Source organism: Equus przewalskii, chromosome 26, assembly GCF_037783145.1.
Source record: "Equus przewalskii isolate Varuska chromosome 26, EquPr2, whole genome shotgun sequence".
In the NCBI taxonomy this organism is placed as follows: Eukaryota; Metazoa; Chordata; class Mammalia; order Perissodactyla; family Equidae; genus Equus; species Equus przewalskii.
Window position 1 is genome coordinate 1,179,034 of NC_091856.1, and position 13,508 is coordinate 1,192,541.

Sequence of the window (13,508 nt, forward strand, 5' to 3'; positions counted from 1 at the left end):
CATGTGTAGGACTGTCTATTTTCTCTATTTTTAATAGACTTTATTTTTTAGAACAGTTTTCGGTTCACAGCCAGATTGAGTGCAGGGACAGAGAGTCCGCGTGTGCTTCCTGCCGCTGCCTTCCCCTCTGTCATCTGGCACCACAGTGGGATGTCTGCCACTGTCGGTGAATCTACACTGCCGTGACTTAGTCACCCAAAGTCCATAGTTCACATTAGGTTCACTCTTGGTGTTGTATGTTCTAAAGGTTTTACAAACGGGTAATGACAAGTATGCACCATTATAGTGACCTGCAGAAGAGTTTCACTGCCCTAAAAATCCTCTGTGCCCTGCCCGTCCATCCCTCCCTCCTCTCTAGCTCCTGGCAACTGCTGATCTTTTTACTGTCTTCACAGTTTTGCCTTTTCCAGAACGTCATACAGTTGGAATAATACATATGTAGCCTTTTCAAATTGGCTTCTTTCACTTGGTAATATGCATTTAAGATTCCTCCGTGTCTTTTCATGGCTTGATAGCTCATTTCTTTCTAGTGCTGACCGAGATTCCATCGTCTGGGTGTACCTTATTTTATTTATTTATCCATTCACCTACTGAAGGACATCTTGGTTGCTTCCAAGTTTTGGCAATTATGAATAAAGCTGCTATAAACATCCATTGTGCGGGTTTTTGTGGGGACAAATTTTCAACTCCTTTGGGTAAATACCAAGGAGTGTGATTGCTGGATCCTATGATAAAGTGTGTCTAGTTTGTAAGAAACCGCCAAACTGTTTTTCATAGTGGCTGTACCATTTTGCTTTCCTTTATACATCTTTTTATGTAACATTTTTAGGGTTAAAATTTCACCTGGCTAGGGGCCGGCACCATGGCTTGGTGGTTAAGCTCGGCATGCTGTGCTTCAGCCGTCCAGGTACATGGCTTCAGATCCCGGGCACAGACCTACACTACCTTCAGCCATGCTGTGGCAGCAACACACATATAAAATAGAGGAAGATTGGCACAGATGTTAGCTCAGGGCTAATCTTCCCTAGCCAAAGAAAGAAAAAAAATTTCACCTGGATATAACTGGATGGTCTGGCCTGGCCTCTTACAGTAGTCTTAGTCCTCAGTGCATTTTTTGATCTAAAGACTTAATTCCCAGGCTAGGAAATTTTCTTTGTTTCTTTAGTGATTATTTCTCCATGGGCTCTGTTCTCTACTTCTGGAATATCTGTTTTATAAGTGTATTGAATTTCCTGGGGATTTCCTCTCTCTCTCTCAATTTCTTTATTCTTTTTTTCAGAGTTATGGAGAAAGTTCTCAAAGCAATCTTTTTCTGATTTGTGGTGTTTTATTTTGTTTTGTTGCTGAGGCAGATTAGCCCTGAGCTAACACCTGTTGCCAATCTTCCTCCACTTTATATCTGGGTCACCAAAGAGTGCAACTGATGAGTGGTATAGGTCCATGCCCAGGATCCAAACCTGCAAACCTTGGCTGCCAAAGTGGAGTGAGCGAAACTTTACCACTACACCATGGGGCTGGTCCCTTGATTTTTCTTTTAATCTAAAATAAATGTCTTGTTTTGCGTATTTTCCCAAATTCATGTGTGGCTTGACTTGCATGTGTGTGTGTGAGGAGGATTGGCCCTGAGCTAACATCCGTGCCAATCTTCTCTATTCCTCCCCACAGCATGGCTTGATGAGTGGTGCTAGGTCCGTGCCTGGGATCCGAACCCGTGAACCCCAGGCCACTGGAGTGGAATGCACGAACTTAACTACTACGCCACTAGGCCAGTCCTTGGATTCACCCTTCAAATTTTATTTAGGACGTAAATTTGTGGATTTTACTATTTCTCAGTTTTTAGATTCCAGTAACCCTGATAATAAGGCTACAGTCTCTTATGTATTTTTTTATGTGTCTAGGAATTTTTCTCTATTTGCTCACTTTACAGAGGGACCTGGGTCTGTGTTTGTTTGGGATCTGAAATGGTTCTGTAAAAGATTATGTAGATCATGTTCCAGCATGTTGGCTCCAGGCAAAGGAGAAAGAAGAAGGACCTGATTGTTGAAGGTCAGTTTCCTGCACTGGGCGGTCCAGTGGGCCGTGGGTGGGCCGATGGGAGCTCCTGGGAAGAGGAGGGAAGGCTGCTGCTGTGCTGTGCCGCTTCTTTGCATATTTGCCGAGGCAGCCCGAGGTTAGCTGGAGGAGTGTCTCCCTTCTCTAACCGGCATGAGCAGCCGGGTGAGGAACCTGCTGGCCACTGTGCCTGCTTTTCTGTGCAAAACAAAAGATGTGCTGAGTCTGGACCAACTGCTCTGTGAGCAGACACTTGTGCGGTTCCTAAAGGCACTCAGCTTGTCTCCTGCTGTGCCCACCTCACCCTGGTCCCTGGTTCTGACTGGCTGTCACGGGGCTTTAGGGAGGCAGAACTTCAGCAGACCCAGTACTTCCAGGAGTGACTTTCCGTAGTCCATGTCTGTCAGTCTGGTTCTCACTGCACTGTCTTGTAGAAATCCCTTAAAGTTTCTTGACCAGAATTTGGAACAGAGAGGAGCTAAAGGCATGGGTTCAAATTATGATCTATAAACGAAAATCAAGATACTGTAACTTTTTACAGGTCAAAATGCGAAACTGATTTATTGACAGCACCACCACTAGGTGGTGCCATCAATTAGTGAAAACAGCGGTTGCTATCGGGGACAACCAGGAACCACCCACAGCTAGCGCAAGCACAAGTTGGTGAGCTTGTATGGCACTTGCGTGCACTTGTGCATATGTGCATGAGTGTGTGCACACACAATTCTTGGTGCATGAATTTGCCCACAGAGCAATGTTGGTTTATAAGTGTACATACACATAACAATACATGCATAAGTCTGAGCAGCCTGGAAAGTATGGGCATGAAGCTAAATGATATGAACTCCAAAAGGCTGACTTATCAGCCGTGTGACTGGAACTCTGGTCCCTCAGCTAGGAAGGGTGTGGAATGTGCGGCAGACCCAACCCAATGGGAGAAATACAGCGACAACACCCCTGGACAGCTTTTCTGAGGAAGGGGATCCCTAGACACAGCCACACGTGCCTCTGAAGTCATCAGTCCTGCAAGCCCTTGTTGGACACAAGTCCAAGAAGGTCTCAGTCACTTCTGAAGCCCCAGAGGACCGTGGTCTCAACACCTTCTCCCGAGTGCCCAAAATGTCTAAGAAAATATCCACCTTGGGATCCTATCTTCAGTCCAGTGGGGAGTGAACCTGCACCTAAGAAAATGAATGCCGTGTGTGTGTATGTGCGTGTGTGTGTATGTGTGTGCGCTTGTATGTGCGTGTGTGCATGTGCGTGTGTGCATGTGTGTGTATGTGTGTGGGGGGGGTTGGGGGCTGCCCCAGTCCCTGCCCCCTCAGAGTCATGCACATGCACACATCCTCTTCCCTCTCGTCTCTGTGGAAGGTCCCCCGCTGACCTCAGACTCTCACTCTGGCCGCTCTCTCACTCCAGGAATAGCGCTGACGCAGTGGCCGACGGTAGAGAGCAGCCTATAAAGCCGAGGGACCGCAGGCAAGCCCCTTCCCTTCTCTGGCCTCAGGGAGAGCTGGGTCTGAGTGGCTCTAAGAGGCCCTTTGTGCCCACAGAAGTCCTGCAAGTCTGCAGGCTGCAGGGCCCTGCCCCCTCCAGTGGCTGGGTGGAGAGGGAGTATGCTTGGAGAAGCTCTGAAGAAGGAGAAGGTTCCATTTGCTCTCCTCCCCCTCCTTCCAGCAGACTTCCCTCCCTCACAGGCCCCTGGGGAGGCAGCTGGGCTCCCAGGGCCCCAGAAGCCCGGGGGAGGGAGTTCTCATTCCTACATCCTTAAAAGTTCAAGTGCCTCCCCACCCTTTCGGGAGTTGAAAGCCCACGCTTCATTAGACCTGCTGCCCCCAGAGCCCCGTTTGCTTGAAGGGAATGTGGCCTTTTCACCCAGAGAAGGCTTTCACTAAGGGATTGAGGCCTCCCTGGGAGAGCTCATCTCGGATTGAGGTCAGAGAGGGAAGGTCCTTGGAGGTCACCTCTTGCCCTGGCAGTTTTCCAGGGAAGGAAACAGGCTGGTTCAGGGGAGGGCCATGCCCAAGTTCACCCAGAGCCAGGCTTGCTGGCTGCTGGAACATTCCTCCAGCTGGCAGGGAGATGGGCACATGCCCAGGATTGAGCAGAGAGGCAGTGGAGGGGGACTCCGTGTGGAGGACCCTGGGACCGGTGGTCTTGGGGATCCGATGTAGAATCGCAGCTTTGGGGAGGCCCCACTGCGTGTGAAGGCCAGCTCTGAGAACAGCCCAAAAATCCCTCAGCAGAAACGGCTGCCCAGGGAGATAGTGGGCGCCCGTCCCCGGGGCGTGGGAGTGGGAGGGACAAGTGCTTATCTAGGATGAACAGAGGGGCTTCAGGACTAGACCGGGAGACGGAGAGGAGTCTGTGAGTGCTCTGTAAATTCTCCACCGGACAGGAATGGCCAGTCAGGGCTGCTGGGTGGGGAGGGTGGCACCGAGCAAGGAGCCAGCCGTTTATGGCCGGTAGGGACCGCTGAACAGGGAACCAGGAGGCTGGGATGGGGCCTGGCCTTGCTGAGCGCCGTGGCCTCCCTCCCACCTCCTGCAGCCGTGGGCTACCACTCAGACCTTCTTGGCTCCCAGACCCGGCAGGACCGAGGACCCAGAAACAGTCAGCGGTTCAGCGTCCCTGGATGATGAAAAGCTGCCCGCGGTGGCTCCCCGAGCTCCTGAAGTGCAGGACAATTTGTTCAACAGAACCGGACTCACTCCCAGAGGCCTCTGTGGGCTGCAGGACAGGAACAAGGAGCCACAGACTCTCAGATGACAGGCCTCCTAAGTCCCCCAGTCCCAACTTCACAGCAGTGCTATCGACGGCAAACAGGCGTTAGGAACTGGTTTACGTGCTTTGTAAATCTTAACTCCTTGAATCCTCAGAAAATGCTATGAGAGAAGACAGCCTCATCGGCTATTTTACAGACGAGGAAACTGAGGCACAGAGAGGCTAAGTAACTTGTACACAATCACAGAGCTAGTGAGTCATATGGTTCCAGAACCCGTGTTCTTAATTGCTGTGTTGTACTGTCTCTAAACTGAGGCCCAGGAAGGGGAAGGGGCTGGCCTGGTCACTTGGCCGGGCGGCAGGGATGGGGGAGCCTGGACCTCTTATCTCCAACCTCAGGGCTCTTTCTTCCCCAACCCCGCCTAACAGCTCCTCTGCCTCCACCCAGCCTCCCTGTGGGCCTCCCCACAGTTAACAGTCGCCTGGCCTCACCCTTGGCCAGCAGCTCCAGCCCAAAGAGGCTGTGCCCACATTCCCTGGCTGCTCTCCAGACCACAGGAGCTGAGACAACAAACTCCAGCGACCGTGAGGGCCAAGGAGAGGCCACTGAAGGAGAGGAGGCAGCAGGGAGCCGCCGAGCAGAGGGGCCTGTCCAGCTCCCAGATGCTAGGCCTCCAGGGGAGCACGACCCTTGTGGGCTTGATCACAGGCACTGCTGTGGCTGTGCTGCTGCTGCTGCTGCTGCTGGCCACCTGCCTCTACAACAGACCACGGGACCGCGACGTGGAGAGGAACCGTCCAGCTGCAAGGAGAAATCAAGTCCGGTGGGCCCAGCCTTGGGTCTTCCCGGCCCGGGGCCACCCAAGACACTTTCACCATCCCCATCATCCTGGCCGGACGCCTCACATGCACCATGCAGGCCTCCAACACCACCACGCCCACCACCACGCCCACCGAGGCCACCACTGATGCCTGCAGATGACAGTCATGGCCTGCCCTACCATCACCAGGACAAGTGGACCCCGACGTTCCAGTGCAGAAGGGCGCCTCTCTGTGGTGAACACCGGGTACTATGCCCTGGGTCCTGCCAGGGCTTCACTTACATACTATGCCCCAGTGTACTGCAGAGGCAGAGGACTGAGGAGCACGGGGGTGGGGGGAGGGAGGGGGGTGGAGGGGGAGGGGTGAGACCAAGGGTGGTCTTCTGGGGATGGACACCACTTTGTGACTGTGACTGCCAGCGGGCCCCAGAAGTGATGGCCTGTTCATTGCAGCGGGGCATGCATGCACAGAAGACTGCGCCATGAAGTGCTTGACTTCCGACTTCCTCAGGCCTCCGCCGAGGGAGGTGGGGGGTGGCAGGGAGGGGCCCCGGCACTGCCTTTTCATTTGGAGAAGGCAGTATGAGGCTGCACAGTCAGGGGAGATTCAGGGCTTGCATGAAACCCTGTCCAGAGAGAGCTCTCTGTGCACCAGTGGGGCTCCGAGCTTCTGTGGGACAGTCCCGGGGCTCAGAAAGAGGAGGGATGGGCTGCCCAGGTTGTCTGCCCAGGACTCTACCTGCAGTGCTCCTTCCAGCCCATCTCCAGGGCAGACTGAGCTCTGAGGCCAGCAGAAGCCCCCACTGCGTGGGCTGTGTTGAATTTACTGTTTCCTTGATCAGAGGGTCAAGCCTTGAGTCTCCAGCCAGCCCGCCTGCGTGTGGTGGTGGGGCTGGAAGGAGGAGTGAGGTTCTTTAAACCGGAGGATGTGGCGTGGGTGGCCTGGGGAGACTGCCTGCTTCCTCCGATCTCAGTTTCCTCTTCCCTAAAATGGGGTGGTAGGTGAGACTCCCCGCTGAAGTCCCCCAGCCTGTTCTGAAACACTCCACCCAAAGCTGGGGGAGGCCACAGCCAGGAAGGAAATTTTGTTCCGAGCCTTCGGCGGCGGGGGGCCTGTGAGCTGGCGGGGGCCTTGGAGGGAGGAGAGGCTTGCCGACCAGGGGAGGTAGTGGGGAGGGACTCGAGAACAGGCCAGAAAGTCAGGGGCCTGGTGACTCACTGGAACAGAACGTCCTGTTTCGCAGTTTCTGTGAGGGCTGGGGGGTGAGGGAGAGAGGGAGGCAAACTCATGCCGACAGCCACACTAGACAGCGGGGTTGGGAAGGTGGACCCTGGGGCGCCGCGCACTCCGCACTGTCCTCACATCCGCCTCCCCTCCTCCCACCCCCAGGTCTGCCCCAGCTCGCCCCCGGGCTGGATTCCGGTTGCAGCCCCTCTGGGTCTTCTCACCTCCAGCCCTGCCCTTTCCGAAGCATCTCAACACTGTCGCCTGAGGAATCTGCTGAAACTCCCGGTTGCCCTTGGGATAAAGTCTCCACCTCTAGGTGGGCCATTCAAGGCCGCCTGCTCAGTTCCTGCCTCCCCCTTGCTCTTTTGTCGTATCCGCACTGCTCAGGTGGTCAGCCCTGGAAAGCACCTCACATCTTCCTCTCTCTCTGTCTTTGCCCAAGAAGAATTTGTTGCTCCCTCCAGTGGGTTTTCAACTTCTTAACACTATTTTTATATTTCTGTGGGAGCACTGACCATACTCTCTCTTTCCCCAGAGTTACCAGAGGATTCAAGGGCCCCTGCCTCATAGATCAAAGAGCTCCTGGGGCCCCCTGCCTCCGTGCAGAACCAGACCACATGATGGACAGACACTCAGGAAGCATTCTCAGAGCTCCAGGCTCTTTGGAAAAGTAAATACGATCAGAATAACCATTGCCAGAAGTTTGAGGCCTGAGGGACACCAGTGTAGCTGAAGTACCCTGCGAGAATTAGCTGAGAGGGCCTACGGGCTCCTGGGGCCTTGCTGAGAGAGCTCGTGCTCCCACGCCATCCCCCAGTGTGGGGGGTCTGAAAGGTGGGAAACACTGAATGGATGGAGGTCTGTACCTCACTGGCCTGGACCTCCCCTCCCCCTCGTCTTTCTGCAGAGCCCCTGCCGGTCTCTGATGGCCTGCCCTTCCTGAGTGTGGCCTCCAGCCTCTGGGAGAACCAGCAGGCTCTTTATTTTAGGGTGCCTGCCATCACCTTTTTCCTGTTAATGTAAGTGGAATGTATGAGATGTGGTCTTTGTTCCAAGCAGTTGACAATATAATGGGTGCTGGGAGGCGGCACACATATCTAAGTGGCAGATATCCAGGAGCCTGACTGCATCTGGGGCTCCCGGGCGGGGCTGTGTATCACAGGTAACAAAAGTCATAAGGAGAAGAGGAGACACCTGGAAAAAGCTCTTAGGGCGAGCAGCTCTGACTTGGGGGCCAAGGTTGATGGCCTCTTGCTCTTCTCAACTCTCCTGAGAGTGCTACTGCCATGTGTCACAGAACGGGGCCGTTGGGGTTTGGTGGGGTGGGTCCAGAGCTGGGAGGGCACCGTGGTGAAGGGTCTAGCCTTGGTCCCCCTTTACCAATGGTTAGTCTTTTTGCCCTGGGCTGGAGATGCCATGCTGGTTATTCTAGGTTGGTCATTACACACTGCAAACCACCGGCGAGAGGTCTGTGAAGACCCATAAGAGCCTTCAGAGCAGACGGTGCCTGTCCTCACTGTGCAACGCATGCCCCTCTCCTTGTGCCCCACAGCCTCCAGTCACACACTGAATGCCTATTAGAGGATGGAGCAGAAGGCCTGTTTTACAAAGGGATCAAGGAAGGGTCCCCAGATCTCAGAAACAGAAACGGAAACCAATACAAGGCAGAAGATAAGAGAGCTGAGCTATTGTCCTTTATTCTGGTTTAAAAATGCGACAACATGGCCTCCACTACATGCACCCACAAAGAACAGGCAAACGAGAAGTCAAAGGAACAAATTACCCGGCTGGAAACCCGTCTGCCTGGGCCCTCCGTCTCCAGGATCGACTGGCTGATCTCGGTAATTCAGTCTGAAACCACAAGTACCACTGATTGGCACGTCATGTTTCTTTCTCTCTGCTCCTGGCTGCCCCAGTTAACATGAGGAATTCAATGTGTCCCGCTTCCTGTCACAGACCTACTTGCTCCACGCGCCTCCTCTGCCTGCACAAGCCCAGGTTGTCCAACCATCCTAGAGAAGGGAAGAGTGAGGACTTGACAGGGTGTCATTCATTCCAAACCGCCACTTTCCCTGTCTGTGTGTAGGTAGTCTCCTAAAACTGGTAATGAAGAAATTTCACTGTGGCCTTGGAGAAATTGAAAAGGACCCAGGCTGTGTGACCTGGGCTAGCCCTTGGCCCTCTCTGGGACTTCACACTCTGATTTAGTAAAACTGCAGAATGAAGCAATTGCTTTGTGGTCCGTGGTACCTGGAAAGAGCATTGAACTAGGAGGGAAGGGAGGGGAGGGAGAGACGCCCCTCCTTGGGCATTTGGTGCTCTAGTTACCACTACTAATTAGCAGTAGGCCACAGGCAGGCCATTTAACCTCTGTGACCATCAGCATCTTTATCTGAAATGAGACGTGGTTGCTGGAATGATTACAGGAGCTTCTGCCTGGCTGTGTCTAGTACCTGGAATTATCGTTTCTCACTACTCTATTTCGGAGTTTGGGTAAAGAGGGGCTAATAACCCAGTCTCCTTTCTGGAAGTGCTGGTGGTCTCAGGAGGTGTTGGCTGTGACAGGGCTGTGACTGACTGAGAGTTAAGATGGAGCCCCTTCTCACAGACTTCCTCAGTGGCCTGGGCCTGGTCCACCCTACCCTCCCACCAGGTGAGGTGGAGAACCTGGCAGGGGCAGGGCTGGAATGGTCTGGGTGTGTGTGGTCTGGGTGGGTAAGCGGGGTCACCAAGGCAGGCGGGCAGCTGTGCAGGTCCTGGGCCTCACTCACAATCGGAGGAAGGAACTCAGGAAGTGCTTACAGCTACTCAGACACCCCGGAGCCTAGCCCCAGGCAACAGCGAGGCTGCAGCACCATGTGGCCATGGTGAGCATGCCGTGGCCTGGCCCCTGGGGTCACCACAGGGTCAGGAACCCAGGGTACTAGTACAGCCAGAGCTGTCCCTTGGGGAGCCCAGGGTAAGTTTTCACAGCACCTGGATGTGGACAGCAGGTGTGAGCAGGCAGCAAGGAGGGCTGGGGGGAGGCTGGCGCAGAAGAGGGCTTCTCCCAGAACTGCAAGGCAAAGGAGCCCCATAGTGTGTCACTGAAGGGGTTCAGAGATCCCGGCAGAGCATGCCCTGCCCTATCCAAACACCACTCTCCCAGCCCCATGTGGGAAAGGAGGCCGAATGAAGCAGACGGCCGGCAGCCCCTGCCACAGGCCCCTGGCTCTCGTGGAGACCCGGCAGCGCTCCCCCACCCTGCCCAGAGCGGCCGTTTCCTCCCCACCTGCATCCCCGCCCCCAGCACAGGGCGGGGGCTTGGGAGGCAGAAGTAGGCTGATTCAAGGACTGGGCCAAGCTTCCTCTTGGGGAGGAGCCCTGGCTCATCCCACATTCACAGGCTGGGGAGGGTTTTTCTCTGGTTTGAGTGTACAAACTCTCCTGAAATTTGTAGGCGTCACCAGAGGGCTGGGGTGGCAAGGCTCCCTCTGAGCAGAGTCTTCTGCGCCCTCCTTCCAGCCCCTCCAGCACCAGGGAGCCTTGAGCACTCATCTTCCAGGACGGCGCTTCTTCCAGGAGCCGCCAGTGGAGCTGACCACAGCCCTTGGAAGCCTGGACAGAGGCTTACGAAACAGCAAGAGAGACCAACTGAGGTCAGAGTAGGGCCATGCGGGGCGCCCAATGGCCTAGAGGGGGCACGACCCAGAGCCTCAGACCACAATCTTCTTAGAAGACTGTAGGAAGAGCGGCTGGAAGAGCCCCCTGTTTTGGATGGGGAGCTAAGACGCACCCCAGTTTGCTCAGTGGGTCAGCTGCCACGCGGGGCCATGGAAACGGCAGTGATTGGGGTGGTGATGGTGCTGTTTGCGGTCACCGTGGTCGTCACCTGCATCCTCTGCTGCTTCAGCTGTGACTCGCGGGCCCGGGGTCCTCATGGGGGCCCTGGCCGCAGCTTCACGGTGGCCACCTTTCGTCAGGAGCCTTCTCTCTTCTCTGGGCCAGGGCACCATGCCCAGCCAGTGGGGAGCACCCAGGACTTCTGGACCTTCATGTGAGGCCTCACAGCCCCCAGGATTTGTTCTGCGGGTGGGTCAGGCTCACCCGCCCCCCAGCAAGCCTTCCCTGGAGTCTTGCTCATCTGAGCCTGGCATCCTTGTCCTTCCCGCCTATATCCAGTGAACTCCCTGTCCCATCCCAGCCCAGCTTGCTGTGCCCTCCACCCTGGGAGATCCATGGCGGTGGGGCTCGGTGGGAACCATCTCTGACCCCTGAGAGGTCAGCTGGACCCTACCCACAGATGAGGCTTCAGAGGGGTCAGAAGAGTGAGCGACCAGACATGGTGTCGGAGTGTGTGGTGGGCCAGCTCTACAGACCTACAGGCGTCGCTGAAATCTCACTGGAATTGATTGTGAACAGGGTGCCGCGAAACTGGTTCTATTGCCACCGGAGGAAGCAGCGCCCTCAAGTGGACATTTTAACAAATCACCTCCTATTGGCTCCCATATCGAGTGTAGCATAGTGTGTGCACGCGGCACAGAGGCCCGTCCTGAGGCCTGTGCCCTGCCAGTTGCGTGAAATCAGCCCCGAAACTCTGAAGCGAAAGAGCTGCTTCCAGGGAACAAGTGACTTACTTTATAATCGAAAATGTATATCCTTTTATGGGTCTCCCAAGAATCAGGGTTGGAAAACCACCGAAGGAAATATTAGAGAAAATAAGAGTCAAAGAAAGTATGGGATGTTTTATTAACAGGAAATCCAGAAAAAAGACTTTGAAACATATTTTGAATGAGACTTTATTACTGTAGTCTAACGGATCACTTCTATTCTTGGAGAATGTGAGTGATTTGTGTCACTTAGGAACGATAGAAAAATCACAAACTGAAAGATAATTCCAAATAAGTTAAAACGTTGTGTTACATTGAGAGCATGTAGCAAAACTCTTGTTTTCATGACAAATAAAGAGATGTTCAGTTTTTATTAATAGAAAGTCTGTTTCCTCTGTCTGCATGAAATAAATGCTGTGCCATATTTAGAATATGGTTTGAAGGCTGCAAACTTTGGAGTCTCCTGGCTCATCTGGCTCCATCCAGCCCTGAATGGTTGGCTTTCCCAGGACTTGTCTGTTGGGGGGCAGGACCGACCCTGAGGGGGGCTCTGGCCTCTACGGGGGCCCAGACAGGCCACTCTGGATGTGCGGCTGCCACAGGAGGGACTCTCAGAGAGGGAGGCTTGGGGCTGCAGAGGTGCAGGAGGATTAAGAGTCCAGGGCGATGGACAGGGATGGAGTGGGAGGAGCATGGGGAGGGCAGAGGCACTGCCCAGGGACAGGAGCTCCTGGGGACCATGTCTTGGCTGCTCTGGACCCTCGAGCCCCGAAGCAGGGCCTTCCTGGACACACAGGGAAGGGGACTGGCTGTGTGGAGGACCTGGAGATCAGTGAAGGGACCTGTTGTAGGTTTTGTTCTCCGAAGGTGAACGCTGAGACAAAGTTTGGGGTGCAGGACGTTTATAGGGATCAACATCTGTGAGGAGAAGGAGGAGGAAGCAGGATTGGATAGAGGAGGAAGTCAAAGTATGCCGCAGGCCCTTAATATCCCTCCCTCCTTTGCTGTCTGAATACTCCCCACCCCCGCAGTTTGACCTCAGGCGAAGCAGCTCTGCAGCTGAGGCTGCCCTGAAGTCCTTCCTTGAAGGGGTCCTGGGCCGGAAACTTCCACAGGAACTCAGGAGGGCCTGTTCTCAGAGGCGCCCAGACCAGTCAGAGGTGAGTGAGTTTGTTCTGATGCAAAGAAATGCCTGGGCTTGGGAGCTCCTGGTGAGCAGAGGTGGCAGGGCAAGATCTGAGAGGGGAGAAAGATTGAGCCCTAGCCTCTCTCTGCCCTCAAGCAAAATCTGCTCTGTTCCGGGTCAGGGACCCTGTATCAGGACCCACGTATCAGGACTCCAGGTCCAGGGCTCTGTCCCTGTGCTGCACCGTCACAACATCCCAAGGTCTGTGGAAGGACAGTCTGTGGGCTGAAATCACATTGAGGTGGGCTCAGCGGGCTGAGGAGTCAAGAAAGATTTCTTGGACTCTCAAGTTCTGGTAGTAGTGCTCCTTTATTCAGAGGACAGCATGGGGACAGGACCCATGGGCAGTGAAATGCTGCAATGGGTTGAGGGTAGGGCTAAATTTACAAGGCATAGGTATGTGAGTTATTTCTTTACCAGACAAAGGAAAGATCATGTAAAAAAGTCGTTAAAAGGCTATCAGTGCAGGTGGCGTCTGGTTATCGGGTGGTCCTATAACTTTGGATAGGAATCAGGTCGGATCAGGTCAGGACGTCCTGTACTTCCAGGAAGGTGATATAGATTGGCAGGTAGGCCAGGACGCCTTGGGCTTCTCTCCCTGGGGCAGCCTTGATCCTCATCATAAAATCCCCCCTGAACCCATTTGGCCCCAAAATCTTTTGGGGATATGGACGATGGTCAGTCTTCTGTAACTACTTCCGACTGTACAAGGTCGTAGAGCTGTCCCTAAATGGGGCCATAGGGGTACAGGCAGGAAGTTCAGTGGACCGCAAGATTGTGCCTGTGGAGTCCAAGGCTGACAAGGTATACAGATCCTCTGGAGACGAGAGAATCATTTGATGAGAAGTGGTCCAGGAAGCAAAACTTTGTTGACATGGAAGACAAATAATGAAATAGACAACAAATTA

General features: G+C 54.2%; 1 protein-coding gene across 1 annotated transcript; it reads left to right on the forward strand.

Annotated features, from left to right (window-relative positions):
- The first annotated feature begins 10,637 nt into the window (after positions 1-10,637).
- Positions 10,638-11,791, forward strand: SPAAR (small regulatory polypeptide of amino acid response). The gene has a single exon (XM_070595752.1). The coding sequence runs from the start codon at positions 10,638-10,640 to the stop codon at positions 10,863-10,865; it is 228 nt and encodes a 75-aa protein (XP_070451853.1). The 3' UTR covers positions 10,866-11,791.
- Positions 11,792-13,508: the final 1,717 nt, after the last annotated feature.

What these genes read in the sequence shown, in the direction of transcription:
- SPAAR (XM_070595752.1), top strand. Translation starts at nt 10,638, where the DNA reads ATGGAAACGGCAGTGATTGGGGTGGTGATGGTGCTGTTTGCGGTCACC.